The following is a 26,930-nucleotide window of genomic DNA, read 5'->3' as shown; positions in this document are numbered from 1 at the left end:
AAAGGTCAAGGTCTGAGGAACCGACCCTGCACTCTCCCCTGCTACTTGTGCTTTTCGGCCATCCTGCTCCAGGTGTGCGTGTGTAAATGAAGAAAAAAGCACCAGCTGACTCTATCTGCCCTTTCACTCAAGAATATTGACAGGACTGATTTACGCAAGGTCAGACCTTCAGTGTTATCTGTCATAGAATGAAAGCACAAAACTCAAAGAGAAAGTGATTTGCTCCAATGTGATGAACTTATTTAGGGCGTGTCAAAACAAAGCCAGTGTTAAACGCAAGGCCCCCTTCCTAATGGGACATCAATCACAGCTCCACACACACTTGACAGGGGAATCTAACTGCACTTCACCCTTTGTCAAGGCATAGCTGTGGGATAATCCGAGGCTGCCCTTTGCCCTCTCACTAGGAGCAATGACAGTCTGAGTCAAGTATTTATTACCACGCACATGTCCAGACACCTCACCTTTCTCCTTTCACTCTAGCTCTAGCTGGTGACTGGCCAAGATTCCTTCTCAGCCCCCAAGACTGGTAACTGCTCTTTCACATCCTTGAATCTTTTAAAATCCAATTCTGAGTGTTCAGGACGACCTGCCTCTTTTCTACCTGCTGAATTCCTAAGTATCCTTGGAGACTTTCTTTCCCAAGCTGCAGTGGGTCAGTGAGTGCACTACGCAATTCTTAAGGAGAACAGTTGCTTTTCAGGCCTGCTCCTAATTTCTGTTTTAGCACAGATAGCATTCAATCTGAGTGTTTTTTATGTGCTACATTCCCCTACTGTTCTGTGCATGTCTTGAAGACAAAACTGTAGCTTATTTATCTTTGTTTCATCAAGTCCTAAAATAGAACCTGATCTAATACAGTGGCTCAATATTTTCTTTCCATGTAAAACTGTTTGTTAAGAAATTCAAACTTAAACAATATAAATTATTAGATACAGCATTACACATTTTCCACACAAACTTCCAGGATTTACAATAGTCCCAGTAGGTAATCGTCATTATTGTCAATCACAGGTGGGAAAATCAATGCCCAGAGAGCTTCAGTAACTTTTCGAAGGATACCCAGCCAGTAAGTGACAGAATAATGCTCTGAACCCAAGTTCAAGACTACAAAGCCTATTGGAAGCAGTGGTGCATGCCTGTAATCCCAGCAACCCAGGAGACTGAGGTAGAGGATCACAAAGTTTAAGGCCCGTTAAGGCAAGTTAGCAAGACCCTCCAAAACTGAGTGAGAACTTGACTCAAAATGAAAAAAAAAAAAAAAAAAAAACCTGGGGCTGTAGCTCAGGTAAAGCACCTCTGGGTTCCATCTCCAGCATCCCCTCCCAAAAAAAGCTCTACAAGCCTGTGCTTATATCTACTTAGCCACATGCTATACTTCCTATCAATGCCTACAAATAATACACAGTTAACATGAGTGACTTAAAGTCCTCAAAAGTAAAAACACTTCATGTATTTTTAATGTGCTATAATTGAATTTCTTCCAGGAACTTAGAGCCTACTGCCCAACTACTCAGCAATATCAGGGTTTTTCCTTTATGCCTGCGCGCGCGCGTGTGTGTGTGTGTGTGTGTGTTCGTTCAAAACCCTAATGTGCTACCAATCAGCAAGGCAGGACATTTCACATGTGGCCTCTATTGTGTCGCCTCCCCTTCTCTGGTCTAGAACAGGCTTCTGCACTGCAAAGCAAACCTCAAAGGACGGATGACCGCTGCAACCAAAGCCTCAACACAAAGAACGGCAGGAGACAGAGGGTTCAGGTGAAACAATCTCCCAGGGAACAGCACAGGGGTGGGCAGGGGAAGGGAGGACCCTCTGGCACAGGGCCTTTGTGCAGAGGGAAAGAAACCGCATATGCTCACTCCCAACAGTGACCATCACCTCCTCTATCACCTACAGTCCTGGGCAGTGCTGTCACCTGGACCCCACGAGAGCCTCAGATGATTGCGAAGCATTTTCTGATGCTCAGGACCGTGAACCTTGGGGCCTGCAGCAGACAACACTGACCACCATCCAGCCCGCCTCCTCTGCCCACCCGCTCCGCCCACCCACCAGCCAGGATACCAGGCTGTCAAGACCCAGACACACAGGTCTGTGCCTCTTGTCCTGAATGTCTCTAAGTGTAAGCCTGAGAAAAGCAAAGCTTGCTGGTCATGAACAACACAGAGCCCCTGTGCTGCCCCAGTTCTCTTCTAAAGAGTGACGCTGTGACCTTCTAAATGCTCAGCCCTTGGGATGCCTGGAGTCCAAGCAGTCCCACAGATGGTATGAAAAAACCCAGGTCCGTGAGGATCTTAAGAGGAACAAATCCTCCTTTTACGATCCCTCCCCAAAGTCTCACTGGTCACGCTCACTTTAAATGTTTTTTCTCTTCTTCAAGAGGAAAATATAGAAACAAACAAACAGAAGAGCAGCTGCACCCATTCTGAATGTGGGCGTTTTCTCCTTGATCTGTGTCGGAGATGCCAAGATACCAACTACCCACTCGTTGTTTCAAAGTAAGAAAATGACTTTGGTGGGGAGAGTCTCACATTTTTACCTCCCAGAAAACCTCCTTTCTGGTGGGAACAACTGGGATCTGCCACCCTGAGCCAGCTCCAGACAGGGTCCCTGTCCCGCCACCTTGGCTCAGGTCTGACCCACTGAAGTCTGAGATCGCTCCCATGCTAAGAAGAGCAGGATCTCATGAACACAGCACTTGGGCTAAAGGGCATGGCGGGTGCCAAGAAACAGCTGGCTGGGTCCACCAGGGATTTCTTCCTCCTATGCCCACCTGACACACGGGCACAGTATCCCCACACACCGCTTACCTCCCGCAACTCCAGCCTCTGGGCCACAGCCTCCAGGCACTCTTGCCCTGTGCTTTCCACAGACAGTGTGCATTCAATAACATTGCTGTCCAACAGGCGGATCCGGGTGACGAAGCAGTTCTTGCTCAGGACGTTGTAGCGCCGTGTCCGGCGGAGCTTCAGACCAAAAGGCATGGCTCTGTGGCCCTTCGACGCCGCCTTCCTGTCCTGGCGCACACGCCCCTGAGATGGCCTTAGCAGTTTTGTAACCGAGTGATCACACTACCCCCGGTGCTCCTGCAGGTATAGAAAGCGTTGTCCATGCCCAGCGTGGCCTTCTGGAAGACAGCTGCAGAAAGAAAAGAAAGAGCCCGGTCATGTGCTGGAAGGGAAGTCTCAATGGTGTGGTACATACCACCCACACACACACACAGAGGCAGGTGAACAGCCAGGTCCCAGCACCAGGAACTCTTAAGCTACTGAGGGTTTTAGTGGAGGCCATGTGCTCTGCCCTATCTTATGAGGCTTCTATGATAAAAGCCACTTCACAGCTAGAGATGTAGAATTCAGACCAACTAAAGAACTCAACAGTGTTCACTGAAAGGCCAGAACTCAAACCAGCGTCCGTGCAATTTCAACTCACATGCTTTTCCCACTCCACAATACTGTCTGCTCGTAAAAAGCACTAGGAGCATAATTTGAGCACTTTAACTTCTATATTCTCGTTTTAATCTCATGAACCTTCCTAGAGAATAAATTTCTTTGCATTACAAATGAAAAGAAGTTCAGTGATTTCATTACCTTGCTGGACTTAAAATCTGATCTTGTTCCTCCTCGCTCAGTAACACTACCTCCCCTCTTTTTTTTTTTAATTAATGTCTTTAGCTTTTATTTTTAACATTTATCTTTATTTTATTATATAGTGTATTTACTTAGGATGATGTGAAATGGTAGGAATACACATTTCATATAATCAGCTACTTTCCTCTTTTTAAAAATAATTTTAAAATATATCTGTGTGTATGCGTGTATATATCTATATTTGAGGGGTTTCTGGAGATTGAACCCAGGAACCCTGGCACATGCTAAGCCCATGCTCTATCACTGAGCTACACTCCTGGCCCCTAAAATCTGTGATTCTTAAATACACAACTCTTTGTCCTTTTTTTCAACAAATATTTAGACAGATGTGTGGAACCATCCTACCATCATTTTGTTCCTTTACCCAAAAAAATGCCTGATGCAAAAAACCCTGTGACTAAAATTACAGATAATTCAACTTAACTAATAACCAGATTTACTGGCACCCTGATGTCCCACCAAATGAGAAGGAGGACTTCACTGCCATGGAGAACACCGAGTAAAATAACAACAACAAAAATGGCTTTACCGTTCTACCCTGCACGCGCAATGCTCCGGCTGGGAGGTTTGTGAAACTAATCTTTCAAAGAACCCAGAAATATCCAGAAAGCTTTTCTATCCGAATGGTCTGTTCTCCATTAAGCTTCAAGGACCATCTCTAGCTCATTTGTTTGGTGAACTCGGTTTCCTAACTCCAGCAGACCCACCCATGCTTCACCGCCTCCCTCTATCCACCAACACAGAAATATCCCTGAGCCTCGGGACACTCAGGAGGACAAACAGGAGTAACTCATAGTTGCAGGAATTCTGAAGATTAATAAATAAGATGGCTTCGATATTTATAGACCACTCCCTGCCAGCCCCCAGGCCTCCGGGAGGTTGTCAGGGCATAAGCTACAACACAGCAAAACACACTCCTGCACTCCCAACGGCAGGTCTCTTGATACTTGCCTTTGGCACATTCCTTAACATGACAGGTATATGCTTTATGATGGCTTAAAATACATGTGCTGGAGACTCTGGCTTGGTAAAATCTATTAACATTTCTAACTTACTTCTCATTGGCAGCGCATCGTGTTTACCTCCTAGGTAGCCCGACCTGATCTCCTGATAGGTACAGAAATATGGAGGGACCTACCCAAAGGAAAAGAAAGGGACGGTAGCCCAGAATCCAGATATACAGCCCTGAAGTGTTTACGACTGACAAATTCCCCTCGACTGACTGAAGCACAGGGCAGAGAGGCCAGGATTTCATGCCTCCATTAGTCGGAGAACCTCCAACAGAGACAACTGTTTGCTCTGTGATCACAAACCACTTTTCTAAACTTGGGCCAGGCACTTTATATTTGGGTGTGTCTCACCTTAAACACCCATGCAGGAATGTGGCTGGCTTGTTGCATGTCTATCCTATCAAAAACAATCTCCACACTTATGCTACAGGACCACGTTCACAATGCACAGCTAGTGAAATAGAACTCTGCACGGCAATGTGTGTAGACGATGGCAGTAGTCAGAATAAATAAGACATGTACATAGGAAAGAATGTAAGTTCAGCAAAATTACCACCACAGGGTAATATCAGTAGAATATTATTATCAGTAGATACTAATATCAGAAGATATTAAATAGAACTCTAACCTTATGTATATTTTAGTTGTTCCAGTGTCTTTCGACTGTCCTATATTATTTTTGTAAATAAAGATTATTTTGCAGATTATCTATTGAAAATAGTATGTCAGGACCAATATCTTTACATTCATGGCTAACAACAATCTGGTAGCATTTTTCTTAGAAAATACCTATTCTCAGTTGGTTTTTTTGTTTGTTTGGTTCAGGGATTGAACCCAGGGGGCATTGTACCACTGAGCCATATCCCCAGCCCTTTTTATTTTTAACTTTGAGACAGGGTCTCACTAAGTTGTGCTTAGGCTGGCCTTGAATTTGTGATCCTCCTGTCTCAGCCTCCCAAGAGTCACTGGGATTACAAGGTGGGTGCCACCACACCCCACCCCATTCTGAGTTTTAAAAAGACTTTCTAAATCTTCCATTTGCAAAAAAACTTATAGGATAAGATATCAACAAAAAAAGTTGTGAGAAAATCAGCCTGGTCCTTCTGAAAGTCAATATCATGGAACAAAAACTGAATGGGGTAAAGGAGCTGGAAAGGGCAGGCAGAAAGGGCTGCCTTTGAGTAGAAGAGATTTAGGAGTCAGGAAAATAAAATACAATGTGCCCATCTTGATTGGTTAAATCAAGGGATTTTTGTTTTTTGTTTTTGGTGAGGGGTAGGGGGAGCTACCAAAGCTATATGAGACTGCTAGAAAAACTTAAAAATAGAAATTAGATGATACCAATGTGTTATTGTTAATTTTCTTGAATTTTTGATAGTGGATTGCAGTTATGGAGAAGAATGGTGTTAGGAGATGGCAGTGGGCTTTAGCAGGGATAAAATCATCGTGATGCCTGCCCCAACTTTAAAATGGTTAAAACATATACAAAAATTCAGAATTGAAACAAATGCTAAAAAATGGTTTAACAGTTGTTGAGTCCAGCTGTCTGAATATCTGCGTACAGATATCTACTGCAACTCTTTTAGCTTTCCTGTCCATTTTCAAAACCAAAAGTTAAAAAGAAGGTAATAAACATGTTCGTACCTACTCTCTAAAGCTCTGTTTAAATGCTGCTGCCTCTTTTAATGAACTTCTGTAGACCCTTCTCAACACAAGGCATCCTTTCTTTCAACACCCAGTCATTTGTTCTTATTTTAATATACTAATAAAAATATTAACACACTTTAGATGATATACTCCTCCAGAGCTGGCGCTTTTCCTCCTCTCCCACACACATCATTTTCCTGGGTTTAAAGGCTGTGACATCTAGATCTCTGCTTCTGAAAAGAACTTTCAGGCACTCATTTTGGATGACCCTTACCTTTAGGAAGTACCATGCCTAAACTTCCCCCAGGTAACAATCTGTCTGAGATTAACCAGACAGATTAGCAATCTCTTAGTTCCTTTCAGTTTAAACATTTTTAATAGTCAATGAATTATCCATTATTTTTAAGCTCTCCGAGAATCCACAGCACACCTGTCAAGTTCCCCCTTTTAATCACCCAAAAGCCATATAGTTCTACCTCAAACAAAACTCAGCTCCCTGCTCGTCATGGACAGAGACAGGATTGAAATATGCCACCATACTATGGACTTGATGCAAAATCCACTCTGAACCATCTCCTTTTCTGTTCAATGCTTGGCTCCAAGAAACTGATTCTCCCCACATGGCTCTCTGGGACTTCGTCCCATTCACTTTATAACATGAATATTATAAAACTTATAAGTAAATGCCATAAGGTCACAGAAAGGTCCCAAGTGTATAACACCTTAGATTTTCTCAATGCAAACTGCTTTTCAAAATAGATAACATTAGAGTCCTTACTCTGTTTACTATGCATTCAAAAAAAAAAAAAAAAAGATAGCCTCCTTTAAAAAAAAAAATCAGAATGAACCCTAAGGTAAAGATGAATTTTAGGGAATTTGGCAACATAGGTTCATAAATTGTAGCAAACATACCACTCTGGCAGTGGGTACAAACAGTGGAGGCTGTGTACGTTTTGGGGATATGGGAAATAGCTATATCTTTCATTCCATTTTGCTGTGAACCTAAACTACTCTACAAAATAAAGTCAGGTTTAAAAACAAATAAAGTTACTTCAAATACATACTATTATTCATCTATGCTTCGAGAACATATCTAGTAAATAAGAAAAAGCTGCTACAGCTATTGCCAAGAATCATGCATGAAATTAGGGAAAAAAATTTTTTTTTTTTAATATGGATGGTAAAACTAAATGCTAGCTGAATGAGTGGCACACACCTGTAATCTCAACTCATCAAGAGGCTAAGGCAGGAGGATCACAAGTTTAAGGCCAGCCTGGGCAACTTAGCAAGAACCAACAATGCCAACTCCTGATGTCTTCCAAGACAAACAGCAATTTATTCTGATCTCAAAACAATCTGCAAATTTCTGTGCCTGGGTGCATTTTAGAAAGGAAAGTAGCCTTGGATAAGAGAGTTAGGTTTTATTAGGCCTTTAATGACTGGAGAAATTTGGAATACAAAGCAAAGTGGGAAAGTGCCACTAACTCCTGGAGCTCACTAGCTCCCAGGGCCCCTATAGCCATCAAGAAATTACAAAGTGAATGCTAAATGCCACAATGAGGAAAGACATGGGACATGGACAGAGAATGAAGTACATTCTCCCAGCCCAACCACTGCCACCTGGTTATTCTCCCAACTCTGACACCTGAGGCAGGAGGGAGCTCATCATAGACTAAATGTCCTCTTAAGGGACCATCCTGAATGGGGCAGATCCCAGCTCCTTTTTATCTCAGCCAACACATATCTAATGCTGCCAACTGTCCTTTTTCTCCTGCAGAAGAGACAGTGGATCCCAAATTACCTTTGATCTTAGAATGGATAAGGCTGCATCTTTACAGCTTCTGGCCTGGTACAGTCTCTCTCATGCTATAGTGACGCCCGCACTTAGCTCCCTGGTTAGAATACTGAAAGGAAAGACGTATGTGGGTTCTCTGGGTGGTCTCCTATAATCATAAAATGGAGCTCTGTGCACAGCAGGAAGCTAAGTGAATGTTTGTCATTATGATGAAAGAGAGAAAAATGACGCTGGAGATGGCTGAGTTTTGATGCCAAAGCAGGGCAAGAGCCTACAGAGTGACTTCAATGGCTCTTTAGATCACTGGAGAAATTTGGAGCCTTATGAGCCTGACTTTTGGGGTCTTAAGAGAGGGTTACACTGTGAAGAACAGACATGAGAGTTATTATTCAGCTCACTGGTGCTTTCGAGGGTAAAAAAAAAGAGCTCAGATTTCCAAAAAAAAATTCCCCACCACCCTGGTTTCCTTTTTCCAGCCCTTGCTGTGGCTTATAAACTGGGGGTGGTCTCAGGGAGAGATGTGGTGCATCCCATGAAAGTTCCCTGCAAAGGAAAAAAAAAAATTACAATGGAACTTAATGATGTGATACAAAGTGTTTTTAGTGTGCTGAAAGCAATTTCTTGGGATATTTGCTCTGTAAACACCACACTTAAAAGAACTTCTATAGAGTAGGCTACAGGGGCAGAGAACACACAGAGAAGCTTCAAAGTCGCTTCTAAAATCCACTCCCCAGCAGTCCATCAGCTCACTACAAGCCCTAAGGTGTAACTGTCCATCGTTAACTAGGAACTATGAATTTTCAGCATTTTGTATTTCCATTCTTAATGAGCAAAAATCATACACACATGCACATGCGCATACACACACACACACACACACACACACACACCCTTCAGAGCAGAGAACACAAAGCAAAGACAGCTTTCTCATCCTATGGAAAAAGGTCTCAGCTGATTAAATAAATTCTTTAAACAGGAAGGGTAAGAAGTAGAGATCTTTCACTAATATCATCCAAATATAGCTTAATCCTCTTCACTAAATGACCCACAGTCTTTAGGGAAATGAAAGAAATTAAAACTTAAGTCCTAAACCTATTTGTTGCACTTTCTTTTTTATTTTCCATGTTATGTTAGGTATACTTGACTTTATCTTTCTAAGTGTAGATTCTGAAAACGCCCAAAGAAGCTAACAGCTATTCAGCTGCATCCTATATTTACCAACACCCTCTGGAACTTTTCCAGCATTCCACATTATTACAGCTCCCAAGCACACCTCACAGAACTATGCAACCCTGACCTGGGTGTGAGAAAGGAAAAATCAATGCGACTATTCCATCCTGTGCACAGATGTACCTCCCACAGCTCTGGGTTCATGTATATACTCTCTCATCTTCCTAAGGAGAAGCTAAAAAATATATAGGGACAGGAGGGAAAGAAAGGAGTATTAAAACTGGTCTTCTCTGATTTTTCCCCTAAAGAGGAGAAAGGCAGTGAGATTTGTTTGGTATAAATTAGACTATAACAGCTTCTTTTTCATCATCATCTTTCTTAAAGACAGGGTCTAGCTATGTGATCCAGGCCGGCCTTAAACTTCTGAGCTCAATCTATCCTCCTGCCTCAGTTTCCCAAACAGCTGGGGCTATCCATCAACTTTAGAACTGTATACTCTTTCCCTATCCTTTTTTTTTTTTAAGACAGAGAGAGAGAGAGAGAGAGAGAGAGAGAGAGAGAGAGAGAATTTTTTTAATATATATATTTTTTTTTAGTTTTTGGCAGACACAACATCTTTGTTTCTATGTGGTGCTGAGGATCGAACCCAGGCCGCACGCATGCCAGGCGAGCGCGCTACCGCTTGAGCCACATCCCCAGCCCTCCCTATCCTTATATCAAATTACTTTTAGCCAAGCAAAGGTATGGTACAAGGTTTAAAACACCTTTCTTTAGTTGCTAAAGAAAATAACTATGATGAGAAGAATTTTAAAGAGCACATTTAGAAATTCCATTATTTCCTTCCTGCTTTCAAATATTCAGTGGTGAGGTGGAAATTTTTCCAACTTTCCTACGCACTAGCCACGTAAATGACCTTTCAAAGCCTTTCTTTAGCTACATTTGAAATTAGAAGACATAGATTTCTGCTCTGCTACTCTCCTGTACGATGATACCTCACCTACACATGAAAGACGGCTACAATGCAACCAGTCTAGGCAGCATGTAGCTGAAAACTGAGAAATGGGGCTGCAACATCCTAGATTCCAGCATCACGGACAGTGCTTGGGAAACGGAAATATATCCTTGGTTCATTTTCTCTAACTTTATGTATAGTTCCTTGTGAATTCCTTGACCTTGCTTTCTAACATCCTTTGCAAATTTCAGAGAGACAAGTTTGGCCATCATAGACAAACACACAAAAAAATACACAATACAAGTGGCAATAAGGGAGGTGACAGGGTAATTGATAAAAATAAACACATTTCCACAGCAAGAAAAGCTGTATCCAAAAATGCCTGTATTAAATAGGAACAATTAAATAATATGCAGCATAATCCTGGGCAACTTAGCAAGACTCAACAATGCTGACTCCTGATTGCTTCAAAGACAAAAAGCAATTTATTCTAATTTCAAAACAATCGGCTAATTTCTATGGCCAGGTGCATCTTAGAAAAGTAGCATAATCTAAGTAAGAAGACAGAAAATAAATACATTTTAAAATAAGTCCCATTCATGGCAGTTAAAAAGAAGAAGGAAAAAAAAAAAAAGGCTCCTGAGAGGTAAAGGCTCCGCTATCTTGGACCACTTTCCCCATACAAGGCGCTTTTCTGTCTTTTTTTTTTTTTCCCAAAAAATATTTCGTTTTTAGTTGTAGTTGGACACAATACTTTTGCTTTATTTATTTATTTTTATGTGGTGCTGAGGATCCAACCCAGGGCATCACATGTGCTTAGGCAAGTGCTCTACCGCTGAGCCACAGCCCCAGCCCCTGCTTCTCTGTCTTACAGTCCTCTAACAGAGGCAAACCAGCTCCATGAACCATCAAATGCCATGATTTTCCACTTGGGGGGTCTGGGGGGGGCTGCAAGAGGCGATCCTCTGGGAGGACAAGAAATTTGGAAAGCCCTCTGTTTAAAAAAAAAAAAAAAAAAAACTTCCCCATGCCTTGCTTTGAGGATTATTGCCTTGAGACTACTAGATACATGCTAGATACATGAGTTTCGATTTTCCAATGATATGGATCTAAGTCTTCATTTTTTACCTTAGTAAAACTTTTCTCTTTAGGTAGCCTAAGTACATCTTTAATATTTATGGATAAACTATTGCCTGGGATTTGTTTTTAAAAATCATGACGGTACAGTAATAGAGTAGGAGTATAGCTGAAGCCCCACTGGCTATAAGCTGACAAGAGTCAAAGCTGGAAGACAGTGTATCAGAGATCACTCCATTCTCTACGTGTCTGTTTTGCATGTATGTGAACTTTCCCATGATAAAAAGCCGGATTTTTTTTTTTAATTAAAATGTTTCTTAAATGATACTTTTAGAGTGATCAGGTAAAATAGGTAACAGTGCCCACTTTGTAGAAGTATAATACAGGAAAAAAGGGGTCCAAATTTTGCCTCCAACTTAAACTTCTTTTCCTTCCAAAATAAAGCATGGATTCTGCTAGATCAAACTGACAGCAGGAAAAAAAAATTCTTAAATATGTAAGAGATAAGTTGTTTAAAATGCTGGGGGAAAAAAAAAAAAAAAAGCCCACCAGGCATAAGTATGGGCCTCTTCCTAGGCAGCTTACATAATCAAAGCTATCAGGAGAACACCTGACCCTGGATTACTTCTCAAATGAGTATTCTGTCTACTCATGCCAGGAATGCTTAGTCCTGAGACACCCCACCCTTCTTTGAGAGCAGGTGGAACCTGCAACTCTCCAATTCCAGTACTTTTGCCTTCAGAGTCTACACACCCACTACGATGTGTCCTAGAATATCAGACTAATCATAACAAGAACCAGAAGGGGAGATGCCCCAAAGTGTCAGACTACCCTCACTTATCAAACAGACAAAATGACAGGGCCCTCTGCTAAGCATCATCTCCGACAGTCTATGAGAGGGCTACTTCTATGATCCCACTTTACAAACCAGGGCACCGAGGCTGGAGGGGTGAAAGGACTTGTCCAAAATCATACAGTGACCAACAACAGTCAAGCTTAGAACCTGGCGCTTTCTCTGACCCAATGAACCATGCTGCTTTTACAAAGAAGGGAGTCAGAAGCTATGACCTAGTGATAGAAAAGTAACAATGAGGGCTGGGGCTGTAGCTCAGTGGCAGAGCCACTGGCCTAGCACATGTGGGACCCAGGGTTCAGTCCTCAGCACCACATAAAAATAAATAAATAAAACAAAGGTATTGTGTCCATCTACAACTAAAAAATATTAAAAAAAAAAAAAAAAAGAAAGAAAGAAAAGTAACAATGACAATAGCGAGAACCGCATTGTACAAGGCTGTGACACACCACCTGCAGTCTATCTTTGTGCACCCTCAGTGGATGTTATCCAGATGTGGCAGAGATGGACTATAAGGCTGGGACGCAAGTTCAGTCCTAAGATGCTTTATCCGGAGGCAGCAGCAGAATCTAGGTCCCATTCCAGCCACAGTACCCTGCCAGTGCCTCTCCCCTCGATGGCTTTCCATGCACAGTAGCAACCTGCACTGTCACATGGGAGAATCCAAGTACATTGCACAGAACCTCTTTTTCAAAACCACAATCATAAAAGCAATCAAAGAGGTTTTGCATCCTGGGCACTTGACCTAAAGCAAAGGAAACTCAGGGAGGATAAACCCACCTTTAATTCGCTTCACCCTCCCCAGAAGGGAAAGAACTGGAGAAGAGAGGGACTCTTCTTCGTGAGAGCCAGCTGCCTGTGACTTCCCTCAGCAAAGTTTCCACACCTCCCTTTCCCAGGTTTCCTTCCTGCCCATGCCTGAGTGAGTTCCCTCAACTTCCCGCATGGGTACAGGGCTCTCGGATGGGAGGACTCATCCGTGTCACTTCCTATTCAAACAGTCAGAAGCGGCCAAGCAACTCTGCCAATTCTGTCTAGGTCTGAGCATCTAGTACTTACTACCTTCCCTGGGTATGTTGCCCACTTGCTCATAGGTTTCTCCAGCCCCACAAGCAAGGCTCACCCTGATGCAGTCACTTCCATGAATGTCATTTACCCACTGCATAACCACGGCTAGGAAGCTGCTTCATCACTTTCATTTCATAGAGTTGCTGGGACAATTATATCAGTTAATAATACAAGTGAGATAACCTTTATCTAAAATGCTCGGGACCAAAAGTGCTTCGGTTTTCTGGTTTTGTTTTTCTTTAAGATTTTGGAAGAGTACATAATTAAATATCTTGGACCTGGGACCTAAGTCTCAACATGAAATTCATTTATGTTTTATATACACCTTGTACACAGTCTCTGAAGGTCATTTTACAGAATATCTTTAATAATTTTGTGCATGAAACAAAGCTTCATGGCATGGAACTGTCCATTTGCAGCATCATGATCATGCTCAAAAAGTTTTGGATTTTGCAAACATTTTAGATTTTCAGATTAGGGAAGCTGAACCTGTATCTAAATTCCTGACACACAGTAAGCATGAGTTATGTGCTTGAAATCAATGCCATCATCATTGTAGTTGCTATTTCACTGACTATGACAGTAAATCTAAGGAAACACAAGACTGCCCTGTACCCCAAACTTTCAATAAGCTGCCAGTTACAGAACAATTTTTAAATTAAAGCTATTCATCATAAAGACACAAAATGTGACAGCAGAGCAAGCAACTACAGATCCCACTGAGTCGTAAGTGTGACAGGGTGGGTTTCAGATCTGTGACCACTTTGGGAAGTCAGGGAGATGACCAAGCAAGCTCTAAAGTGTCATGATGCAATCACTGCACAAGAGCCAAGAAGCTGAATCAGGGGCAAGAAAGAATGAAAACAGGTATGAACTAGTGTCAGCTGTTATAGAGCTATGTAATCCCAACTGATGTAACCAAATGCTAATTGCTAATGAAAGAAAACAAAGCTTCTAAACAGACATGGTCCTGCTACTTATTGCAGGTAGACTACATGCACACACATGCAGCACAGACCCATCTCAAGTGCCCTTTCTTCTCTCTGTCCCCTGCCTTGTAAAGACACATACCCTACACTACTTAAGTGGGCACTTGGAAAAACTTATGTTATACCAAGTAGTCCGCAGTGACCTTACAGAGAAAAAGAGCCTGTCTACCTGTAGCAGGTGGCTCACTGCTGTAAAGACACAGTTAGTGTCTATCATTCCAGTTACCATTGGTAACCTCAACATGAAGATTGCTCAGAAGCATGTGCATCAGTGCTGAGCAAGCCTGGGCCTCTGGAGGTGGGTGCTGTCTGCAGGGATAGCTCCACTGCCTTCGGGGTGTTAGCACACCAGGGACAGGAAAGCAAATGTCAATTGCTTGAGTTTTTAAGTAGGGCTTTAAGGTCTAAAACCCTGCAAAAACTTAAGACAGCCAGGTGTGGTGGCACATATCTGTAATATCAGCAGCTCAGGAGGCTGAGGCAGGAAGATCGCAAGTTCAAAGTCAGCCTCAGCAACTTAGTGAGACCCTAAGCAATTCAGTGAGACCCTGTCTCTATATAAAATACAAAAAAGGGTTGGGGATGTGGCTCAGTGTTTGAGTGCCTGGGTTCATTCTCCAGTACCAAAACAAAACAAAAAAACTTAAAGCATGCACAATTTTTAGCAAATCTGTATCTAATAAACATAGCAAATACCACATAGAGTAAACCGAATTTAATTCAAAGCGTCCCTTTGCTCTTCTGGTTTATACCTGTGCTTCAGAATTCTAAGATTTCAAACATCCCTGAAGCTAAATACCATTTAATAAAAATTTTCTACATAAGTTTTTTAAAAAACTGGGGAAAAAAATACATATCTATTCTCCATTTAGATTGTATGGAGGCAGCAATCAACAAAGCTTACACTGCTTTTGTCATCCCAAGTCCTTCTGCACTATAATTAGCACATACTGTGACTCAGCAATGCCACTTTGGGGAAACTTTCATTAGAAATAAAAGCAACAAATCTTAAGTACTGTTCATAAGGATGAAGCAGCGAACAATGACTGCAGTAGAGGGTGAGAAATTATAGCAACTTGCATGTTATGTCCAAATAACTTTCAGCCTCATGCAGTTCTCAACAAATACTGACTCTGAGCAACTCCCATGGTATGCTTTTAAGTAGGAAAAGTGGCAAAGTCATATGTAGGGCAAAACCAGCAAAAATCCAGTCATCTTGTCTATGTTTATATCAATATGAGCCTGGAAAAGGTCGTGAGAGCATTTCCATCCTCAGAGGGAAGAAAAGAGGAACAGAGAAGAAACACTACTTTATACAGTCTTCAAGTTAACATTGTATTAGAAAAAAAAAAGATTAAAATCACTTAACGTCTGCCATTCCTAAATGCTGTACTTAAGGGAATTTGGGGAAAAAGTGTTTCTTCAGTGGTAATAATATAGTAGCCACCACTTGTCATTCCAGCTATAATCAAACTTAATGATTGCTATGTGCTAAGAATTGTACTAAAGACTTCTACACGTATTATCTCATTTAATCCTCACAATCACAATTTACAGATAAGGAAACTGAGACTACATAACCTGGTCAAAGTTCCAGGGCTACAGGTAGCAGAAGCTGGCTCAAGGCCCAGCTATACTATAAGATGCATGATCGCCATATCTGCCCCTTTATAATAACAATACTCAGAACGCTTCCCTTACTAAATGGCTTTGAGTACCACATACAATCATATGTTGACCAGAAGAATAACAAAAATAACTTGGGATCAAGCATTCCTTTTCAAAATCAGAACTGATTAAAACCAATAAAACCCTGGAACTTGGAAGAGTTTTCAATCTTTTAAATTATTGGCATTAGAAATGTCAATCTTCTGCTACTTTAAAATTTTTTGATAATATTTAGTATTTTCTGATAACAAATTATAAGAAAATCAGAAATTACTACATGAAACTAAAAGAGAAATATAAAAATAGCCCATCATGTCACTACCCAGAAGGTCACTTTAAAACTTTTGCATATTTTGTCATTCTGTTAATTAAGTATAAGTTTAATTTATTTACCTGACTGAGCCTGTAGTAAGTTGAATATATTTCATTAATTGTATTATTTTCTCATATAAAAGTTTTCAAAAAATAATTTTAAGTTCTTGCACAATATTCTACTGTATAAATCACCATTTATTTAACCATGCTCTATTGTTGTAATGTTAGATTATTTTGATTTTCACTATCAAAAGATCTGCCTGTGCCTTTGACTTTTTTTTTTTTTTTTTTTTTTTAAATGGTGCTGGGGATCAAGCTCAGGCCCTCTGCACATGCTAGGTAAGGCCTCTACCACTGAGCTACACCCCTAGCCCTGGTTCTTTCTTTAGAGTAGACTCTTAAGGACCCTTATCAAATTGAAGGCTACTATATACTTATAAGTCTCATATTGCATATTCCTAAATTGCTGACAAATGCAAAAGCTACGACTTCCATTTCTTTACCTATAAAATAGTTGAAATATGTGTTCTCCCAAGTACTTCAATAAGCTGCATAGGGAGCTGGGCACAGTGGTACATGCCTGTAATCCCAGCAAGTAGGGAGGATGAGGCAGGAGGATCATGAGTTCAAAGCCAGCCTCAGCAAAAGCGAGGCGCTAAGCAACTCAGTGAGGCTCTGTCTCTAAATGAAATACAAAATAGGGCTGGGGATGTGGCTCAGTGGTTGAGTGCCTCTGGGTTCAACAAAAAAAATAAAATAAAATAAAATAAAATGAGCTGCGTAGTATAAAAAAGAAAGGGAACAAACTTGGAATCAGAGGAACCAAAGTTCATCAGGTTTGCAGTTAAGGCTCCATCTTCAGCCCTTAAACATAGCTTCTAAAGATGGTAGAAATAATAAAAGAAAATCTCAATTCAAGAAAGGAATGTATCAATGTCTCAGTGTTCTCTTGTAACAAAATCTAAGAGGCAGAATGCCTCCCAAAACCAGGTCTGCAATAAATTGGGGAATTGTGACTCTCAGACATAGCCTGGGGTGTGATGAACCATCAAAGATGTTAGCAAGCCCTTTTCTCAGTAGTTCCAGTGCTAAGCCACTGCACCACAACTTCAGAGGCAGTGTTCTAAGGACAGTTTAAAAAAAAAAACATGTTGCCCTCCACCAAGTGGTAACTACAGAAAATATTATTAGGCCTGAACATTAGATAACTTGCTTCCTCAAATAATATTATTCATACAGCACAGAAATATTGATTGTGATATTCCCAAAGGCCAAGATAAGGGCCCCTTTTCTGCCTACCAAGTCCTATGAAATGCTAGGTAAGAATTAAAAAACAAGTGTGGTAGATACACTGGACAGCAGGGAAGAGATCAGAGCAAATCAACCAACCAAATATCTGGAGACTGTTCTAGGGTTCAGGGTAATCTACAAAGATATGAAGGAAAAAGGGAGATGCCAAAGGAACATGGTTCAGCAAAGGAACAAGACCTTCCAGTATGGAGAGGTTTTAGCTAAAGCTTGTATCTAAGAACATTGTAGTTCATATAAATATAATACTTTCAGCAGAAACAACAGGAGATGCAAACACAGACAAGAATAAAGACTTAAATATTTTTTATCTCAAAATTGCATATGATTGTTTCATTCACACAAATGCTAGAACTGTACGAAGTTAATAGCTCTCAAGAGCACGGAGCAAGGACTTCAGACTGGTGAAGTAAAACACGCAAGTAGTGAAGAATGAAGACCTCCTTCTAGTACCTAAGCCTGGACACTCTCAAGGGAGATGAATTGATTCAGAAGAAATGTAATGTAGTTTTTCGTCCCTTGTAGGCTAAGTTGGAACTTTTAGATGCTGTAGTAAGACATCAAAGAAAAATTACTCAAGGTGGCTACAGCTTGACAGCTCATCCCAGAAACCATCTTCACTGAATTCAAACTTCTTTGTAAGATATACTGACTCCACTTGCTACTCTCATGCACTACTCTGCTATTTATATACACTATTATTAATGTCATCCATTTCCCCTTGAATGTATTCTTCTTGAGAAGGGCAACTGGGAGCCTCTGTCCCTATATTACACCTTTATATTTAATGCTCTTATGAGGACACTCCCTGCCTCATATTTCCCAACATAAATAACCCTCCCTTTCTTACCTTCTCCTTTTAAGCACTATTTCCTCACCCTTTAATTATCTCTGTTGTTCTCTATTACCTCTAAATTCTCCTTGTCTTATTTAAATTGCAATATGAAAATGAGAAAAGCTACCTCACAGAGATGGGCTTATTATTCAGAACAGCCCTTTTGTTTTTGTTTTAGTTTCTGCATAAAAATCTGCATTTGAAGAAAAGGCTCTCTCACTAGAGACAGACCCTAGAGACAGCCCCCAGTGAACGTAAGCAGGCTCTCCTATGTATCAGATAAGGAAGAACAATAGGACAAAAGATAAAAGAAAGAAGAGAATGGGTCTGGGATATCCAGGATTATTAAATTCCTTATTTGCTTATTACTTTAATTTGGCCAATAATTAGAAACTTTAGAGTTAAAAGAGATGGGTAGGTTTAAGTGGTGAAATGAAGATGCTGTCACCTTTTTCCTAATTGAAAAATCACTCCAACTCAACAAAGCCTAGATGAAACAAGATTACACTACAAAATTCAAACAGGGGGTTAAAATTTGACCCCACACAATGGGCCTTCTGGGCACTCAACTTTGAGAGACAAGGCACTAGGTATTTTGTTTTGTTCCACAAGGGAACTGAATAGGTTATAGGCTGCAAAGGGACCAGAAAATAGGAGAACTGACTAATGTCTTTATAAGGAAGTGCTACCCCTCCCAGTGTAGATGGGAACGGAAGTCACAGGGCTCCAAGGGGGGGGGGGGGGTGCCAAATGCTCTGCCAAGGCTGGACCAAGTGGAAAGCTATGACAGGCGATTCACAAAGCAGTTGGAGGTGTGTGGGAGGACTTAGTCAGATGTTCAAAGAAAACCACGCAAATGAAAAGGTGAGGCATTTCCTCATTGAAGGAAAAACAAAAATGGGCTCAAAAAAGAAAACATCATCTACACACCACCTTTGACTTAAGCAGCAAACAATACTTACATATTTATGCTGAACAGAAAGCACTTAACTGAGCCTACCAGAGCATTAGTGCTGTTAATTATACCGGAAGAAGGATGGTGGGGAAAACGAGACCCCAAACTGGCTTCAGTCCTTTAATGCCCACCATCATCACTGTCATCTCAGGTAGCGTTACTGAGCAGTTACTATATTTCATATTTTTTTTTTTTTTGAGCACATATAATTGGACCTCAGGTCTGCCCCAGGAGCCCGGAGGCTGCCAAATACTAAATGCACCATGGAACATCCCAGATTCAGCAAACAGGAGCATTTCTCAGGTTAGGAAGACTCTCCATGGATACCTTGAAGGCAGGCTTTGGAACTCTGTCTGCAAGGGAGAAAGCAGGAGCATCACACTCAATTTAGAGAATCTGTGGGTACCTACCAGGTGCAAGCCCTCCCTGAGGAAAAGGTAAGAAATTCTTCACAGAGTTGCTGAGGTGAATAAAGAAGAGCCAATGACACTGAACTGGGAGAAGCAGACCTAAAGAGAAATCCAAAACATAATTGCCCTAAACCTACAGCTCCCCATCTCCACCACTGGAACAGTAGAGAAGGCTAATGTAACTGCAAAAGTTGAGACCAAATCCATGAAGAGGAGTGATCCCCAGGCTGAAGACAACCGGCCTTTTTACATTTAAGTGGTGATTCCTTGAGCAGAGACTTCTACAGATGCTGACACCATTATGATCTGTATCACTCTGTGTGTGTGTGTGTGTGTGTGTGTGTGTGTGTGTGTCGGGGAATATCAAAAAGTTATGATTAGTCAGTGTTCACAAATCATGTCTTCATTCTACCAAAGACTATAGTTGCCACTTCTGGAGCATTTCTTCCGTACTGAACTCTGTGCATACCTTATTTCTAATACATCCCCAACCCTTATTAGGCATTATCCCCATTTTACAGATGGGTAAATTTAAACTTGCAGAGTCTATGTAAGTTACCTAAGATAACACTGGCTAGTAGGGGAGTCCATGCTATTTCCATTAGGCTATGTTGTCTACCATTTGCCATAATGTCACACTTGAGTACAACTTTTCCATGGAGCATAGAGAAAAAAGAGAAGTAATTCTCTACTAATGAAAGTATTCCTTACAGTCAAGACCAACTTGCATTATTATTTGTTTTTTAATTTGTTGCTGGACCTTTATTTTGTTCATTTATTTATATGCGGTGCTACGAATCGAACCCAGTACTTCACACATGTGAGGCAGGCGCTCTACCACTGAGTCACAACCCCATTATTATATAAAAAGAGTTGCCTCAGTAGGAAAATGGACCCTTTGGAGTAACTTGGCTGTAACACTAGGAACAAAGTTGCTAGGTCACCTCGGGCCCAGAATATAAAGGAAAAGAACTGTGGTGAGAGGGAGCAGGAGGCCAGAAATCCATGTCTTTTTCAGTACGTATGTGTGCCTGCCTCCAGTCTGGACACCTGCCCACTGGCATTTACTAATACTGTTCCCCTTCTGATCAAACAACAAAAACAACCTCCCTGAGCCCTCACACTCCCCTTAAGCAGTGGGCACAGGCCAATCTTGATATTGTAGTGGTGAAAATATAAACCAAAACATGCTTAGGTTCTCAGATGTTTACATGACAAACTGGCATATCCCAAGTTTTATATTTGGCATAACTCTGTAAATCTGGAAAAGCCCAATGTCGCCCAGACATGTCTACCTTCTACCTTTTCATGTTAACTTATGCACTTTGGTGAGATTCCCCAAAGCATCTTCTTTTCATTCTACCAACAGAATAACAAATACCAAGGGGGAAAAAAAAACCTGTATACTTCTATATTTTCAAGGGTAAGTGCAGAAATTAACCCAAATTGCTCTGCTCCCGCTCCTCAGTAGCCAATTCCAGCATAAAAGCAAATTCTAGTAAAGTATGCCTGTTTTCCAAGGTACCCCCTGAAGTCACTGGATCAGGACTGGAGACAGGAAAGGAGGAGAGATGCAGAAAGTAAAGTGAAGAAAGGCAGAGGAGGCAGGGAACCCTTTAGGAGGGGTTTCAAGACCCAGACAGACTAGAATTACAGAAGGTGAGTCAAAGATGGTAAGATCCAAGTGCAAGAGCAACAGGAAAAAAGTATCAACTTATCCTTTGCAAACAGCGCAAGGAAAATGTTTGAAAGGATTTTGTGAAGCAAAAACACACTGAGCAGCATCTTAAAAGACAAGCTGGGTGGGTAGAAGGATCCTGCTGTGAGGTGCCAAGGAAGAGTAAATGCTGTCAATGTCGTTCTCTTTCAACCAATGGTAACATAAATGGCTGCATCTGAGGGGAGACCCTTGCAGGACGGCTTCCCTAGAGATGCTACAAGCTACCTTCAACATACCAAACAGACACCAGTACAGAGCTGGTACGCTGTATCCATGCAGCCCAAAGTTCTTAGGACTGCAGGTTCAAGGCCAGCCTCCGCAACTTAGTGGGAACCCGAAGCAATTTAATGAGACCCTGTCTCAAAAAATAAAGTGTGCTAGGAATGTGGCTCTGTGGTAAAGCACCTCCAGTTTTAAGCCCCAGAACCAAAACAAAAAAACAGCAAACCCAATAAGGACACAAGAAGAGCAGGCAAGTTCTAAATACACCATGCAGTGCATAAGCCAACTGTTTTAAGTACAGGATCATCTCCGCTCAGACTCAAACTGAATTTTGTATTGACCACAGGCAATCTTCTTCTTTATAGGCCAAAAACAATCAACAAGAAGTCAAATTGTTGGTTTTGTTATGATTACATTTCAGGGCAAGGCACGATGGCACACAGCTGTAATCCCAGCGACTCAGGAAGCTGAAGCAGGAGGATCCCCAGTTGGAGGTCAGCCTGGGAAACTTAGTGAGACCCTGCCTCAGAATAAAAAATAAAAACAGCCATTTGTATAGCTCAGTGTTAGAGCACTCCTGAACTCAATCCCCAGTATGAAAAAAAGAATAGAAAGATTGCATTTCAGAACAATGACCTAATCCACGCTTTTAATAAAAAATTTCTATTTTAAAAATTATTGTACCAGTTGTGTACAATGTGTCAAAATGCTTTCTACTGTCATGTGTAACTAATTATAACAAAATTAAAAACATGTATTGCAAATGTTTATCAAGTCCCTACAAAATGCCAAGCACTATACTAGACAATGGGGACAAAACAATTTTAAGACAGACACAGCTGGACATTCTCATAAATACCACCTATCATAAAATGCTTTAATCATCTCCAAAACAACTCTCTATGTAAGTATACAAAAACATTAAAATCAATAAAGCATCAAAACAGGGCAGGATCACAGCTGGGTACATAAAAATTATTTACAAGTACCCAAATAAGGCACCTTTATAAACCTTATTGTTTTTTCTACCAACTGTCTTCTTAAAATGCCAAATACCTAGAATGTTCTAGAATACCATGAGCTTTCATCCATAGAACTAATTTTCACTGAGCAGCTAAAAGATGTCAGGCACTAGATCTAAGGATGAGTGCTACCATACTTCCTGGCTTTTGTCTTTGAGAAGTTCATCATCTAGTGAGGATCCATTCTTTAGGATGGGAGATGAAAAACAGCTTAATTCACAGCAGGCTTCAAATCACCTGTATCAGACAGCTGAGCAAATGAATGAAGAAAAGAGAATTGAAGCTAAGACCGGATTCCAGGACAGTCTCTGGAGCTAGACATGCCTGAATTCAAGTCCTGACTCTGTACCTTACCAACTTGACTAGTTTGTTCAGACCTTGCTGAGACTCACTGCCTCACCTATGAAAAAAAAAATAACAGGAGTATCTAGCTCAAAAATCTATTCAGAGAGCTCAAATTTAGCAGCTTTGCTCAGTAAGTGGCATACAGTATGTGTGATAAATGTTAGCTATTAGTAATAAAGTACAAGTCAAAAACTAACGCCATGATCATTAGGGACTTTGCTCTTGATACCCAGCTCCTCTTTCCCTTTAATCCCAAAGTTGTGAACAAATACAAGGCCACCCTCCCAATAACTGGTTATAGGACGGGGGAACTTATGACAACCAGTCCAAGTTTCTTCCAGAGGTAAACGTTTAAAGATACTTTAGTTTTTTCTATAAAGCTAGGAGGGGTAAAAAATGTTTCTCACATAATCTTAAATTTAACCTTTTCTCCCTAGGAACTGATGCACTTGCTCAGAATAAAGCAATTGTTACTGTGTCATTTACCTTTAACAGAATACTCTCAGTAGTTATATCAGTGTTGATTACTGGATCAAAGTAAAACTACGTAGGCAAAAGCCTTACTTCATGCCACATTCATCAAACATCCTAGATTCCAAACAAGACAACAGAAGTGTTCCTCACTTGCATAAATAAATGGAAATACCTGAAAGATGTCCAAACTTACATTTCTGCCACTTTAAGAAATATGATTTGCTTGATAGCGCATAACCCTCTATTTAGCAAAATTCCTTTTAGAAATTACTTTTTCTTTAAAAATTACATTTTTAAAAATACATAAATTTCATTATGGCAATTGTGTAAGACGTGGGGATATTCTAAAATCAAACCTCACTTTCTGTGTTCTCATGATGCAGTGATATAGTATTGCTTCATGGATTAAAGTGCCAGAGAAGGGCTCTACAGTGACTGCAGACTGCCAGGGCCGCCTGAGTATCCCAAGTTCTATTCAAGGGTTTTTAGAAAGCACACCTGGACCCCTTCTAAACTTATAATAAGAACTTCAGCAGCTAGAAAGTTGGTTTTAAGAAAGAAATTACAAGATTAGAGGCAGAATCTACAGCCAGATCACCCTGAAGGAGCCCCATCTGCTCTGATCCAGGAAGCTAAGCAAGGTGGGGCTAGGTTAGCGCCTGGATAGAGCATGGAGACGCAGGAAGACTTCCTCCAAGATCTAATTCATCTGAATAGCCCACCCCAGAAAGCTTCCACCTTTTCTCTTCCATTCTTTGAATACTGCCTCTTTATTCTCGTCTCTCAAAAACAGATTTACCACACTAGACCTTAACCTAAAGACAGAGATGTGATATGTAATATGCAGAAAGTATAGCATTTACAATTACATATAGATTACTCAGTCTATTCATTAAGACTAATTAGTCTCTTCAATTTTCAGGCTGCCTATCCTATAGAAAATTTCCCTTTTTTACCCCATATTTCACTTACTATTTACTTACTTATTCTGGGATGGGATCTTATTTTACAATGTGGTGTTTAGTAATTCATTTAATGAGGACACATTTACCAAAAACTTACTAAAGGCAAGATACTGTGTTAGAAACTTTGGGGACTAGGGATGTAACTCAGTGGGAAAACACTTACTTAGCATGCCTGACGCCCTGGGTTTGATCCCCAGCACCACGAAAAGAAAAAAGAAAAAACAAATCTTTGAGGATTACAAAAATGAGTAAAAAGTTGGTCTGAATCTTTGTCACCTGCAGATTCAGCATTTGTAAACTGAACCCCAAGGATCCACAAATACCCTAAAAATTTGTGAATATGCAATGCTGATTTCATTTTAACACTGTAATTCACTTAACAGTTCTATAAAATATTTTAGTTTTGTGTGACCCCAATGAGGATCAGATAAGTTGCAGATATATATAGTGACATTTGGTGGGTGACATAAAGTGTCATAATGATGTTTTCAAAGACAAGGTTCTCCTGGCTCCCTTTAGAGTGACAGGAGATGGGTGATATACAGTGTGTTGTTAAGGGTGGTTGACACAGGGGCAGTTAAGACACCCGTCAGGCGGCTATGAGGAAGGTTCCATGAAAGAGAACTGGTTTGTTCTTTGTGCCTATCAAGACTCAAGCAAGCAGTGGTGGTGGCAGTGGTGGTTTTGGGAGTGGGGGATACTCATTCTGAAGGTTTGGAGTCTCAATGGGAAAAGATAAGGTATGTTTGGAAGTCAGACGGTGCTGACTGGGCTGGCTGGAGGGCAGAGGAGTCACAGGTGCTAGAAGGTCCCGAAGGACCTGCCCACCAGGTTCTGACTGGGGAGACCAGCAAGGAAGGCAATGGTCAGAGTGCATGGGAGTGATGGACTGGGAGAAGTGACTAAAGAAAGGAATTTCAAATTCAAGAACTTGCAGGTAAAAAGGGCTCCAAGAGCTGGGGAATAAAATTGATCAAACTATACTGTTTTTATTGTGTACATGTATGAATATATTATAACCAATCCCACCGTTCCGTATAATTACAATGTGCCCATTAAAAAAAGAAAATAGAAGAAAAAAGGGCTCCAGGAGATGAAGAAGAAATTAATCAGTTAACAAAGAGTTGTCATAACAGAATGAATAGGTAGTGATTGGCCGAGAAGGTAAAATAGGAAATTTACCTTTTATCCACAATTGTAATCTATAGTGGGATCAGGGAGATAAGGGAAGATAACGTAAGATAAAAAATTGGTTCACACTAGAACCAGTTTATACACAATAGCTTTACAATTGAGGTCATAATGATATGGCCAAGAGCTGTTCAACTGTGAAATACTGGCAGAATATTATATTAGGAGGATTTTTTTTTTTTTTTTTTTTTTTTTTTTTGGTACTGGGGATGGAACCCAGTAGAGGCACTTTACCACTGAACTATATCCCCAGCCCTTTTTGAGACAGGGTCTTGCAAATTTGCTTAGGACCTTGTTAAGCTGCTGCAGCTGACCCAGAACCTGCAATCCTCCTGCCTGAGCCTCCCAAGTCACTGGGATTATAGTTGTGTGTGCCACCATGCCCACTCTGAGGATGATCTTTTATCCTTACCTTAAGAATTTCACCAATGTCTTCTTGTCAGCTCTGGTTCAGGAGCTCATTTTCCCCAAGGCTCCAGAGGCTGGTGACACATATGCTTCCGTGCTTTCTGGTTAAAAGGGAGTAAGCCCTGAACATATTTCTTTTTACCCGCTGAGCTACTCAACTGATTAAACAATCCCTGTTGTGCTCCACTAACTTTTAAAAAAGTTAGAACTGCTCATTTTTCTGAAAGGCTGGAAAGAAAGAATGCTGAGAAGCCATTCATATAAATGAGGATCTTTCCTGTGCAAAGCAGAGAAACCAAAGCTAACAAATGTTTCAAAATCTAAAGGAAGAGTGGACTCTCAGAGATGGTTGTAAGGACTGAGAGTCATGAGGGCATTACTGGATGGAAGGAAGGATGGAAGGGAGGTGACAGGGTGGCTCTGTTCCTTGACAAAATTCAATAAAAAAGAAGAGCAAGGTATAATCAGCCATGCTGACCATGCATCATCTCTACCACAAAAGCACTTAAGTGAAGGGGATCCAGAAAGAGCTGGAATCTCTCTTGTCTGACTCACAAAGCTGACCAGGACCTAGAGGTTACTTAACATTGAAACTGCTTTGGGTGAAGACACAACTATCTGAGAACTGAGATTGTGAGCAGCAAGATGATTTTCTCTTTTAGTCTCATCTCAGAAAGAGATGGAAACATATTGAGTTGCTCATTAAGATGAAAAGATCTAAAGAAATTACAATAGCTAAAAGTTTGGACTTTGACCTAACAGAGTCCTGAATCTGTATACTAATTTTGAGTTTCAAGTAACTGTAGTATCTTAAGCAAATTATTTAACCTCCTTGAGCCTCAGTTTCCTCATCTGTAAGATGAAAATCATAGTAAACACAT

At 40.9% G+C, this 26,930-nt stretch overlaps 1 protein-coding gene across 1 annotated transcript in view; it reads right to left on the bottom strand.

Annotated features, from left to right (window-relative positions):
* The window catches only part of Ptpn14 (protein tyrosine phosphatase non-receptor type 14), a 174,697-nt gene that overhangs the window by 101,889 nt on the left and 45,878 nt on the right, over nucleotides 1-26,930 (bottom strand). Inside the window, exon 2 of the mRNA XM_076832419.1 lies at nucleotides 2,811-3,138. Within this exon, the coding sequence (XP_076688534.1) occupies nucleotides 2,811-2,984 (174 nt within the window). The 5' untranslated portion in view covers nucleotides 2,985-3,138. The remainder of the gene's footprint in view (nucleotides 1-2,810; nucleotides 3,139-26,930) is intronic.

This window comes from Callospermophilus lateralis, chromosome 13 (assembly GCF_048772815.1).
Source record: "Callospermophilus lateralis isolate mCalLat2 chromosome 13, mCalLat2.hap1, whole genome shotgun sequence".
NCBI lineage: Eukaryota > Metazoa > Chordata > Mammalia > Rodentia > Sciuridae > Callospermophilus > Callospermophilus lateralis.
Note: the sequence above shows the minus strand (reverse complement) of the source record. Positions and strands in the feature narration are given on the sequence as shown.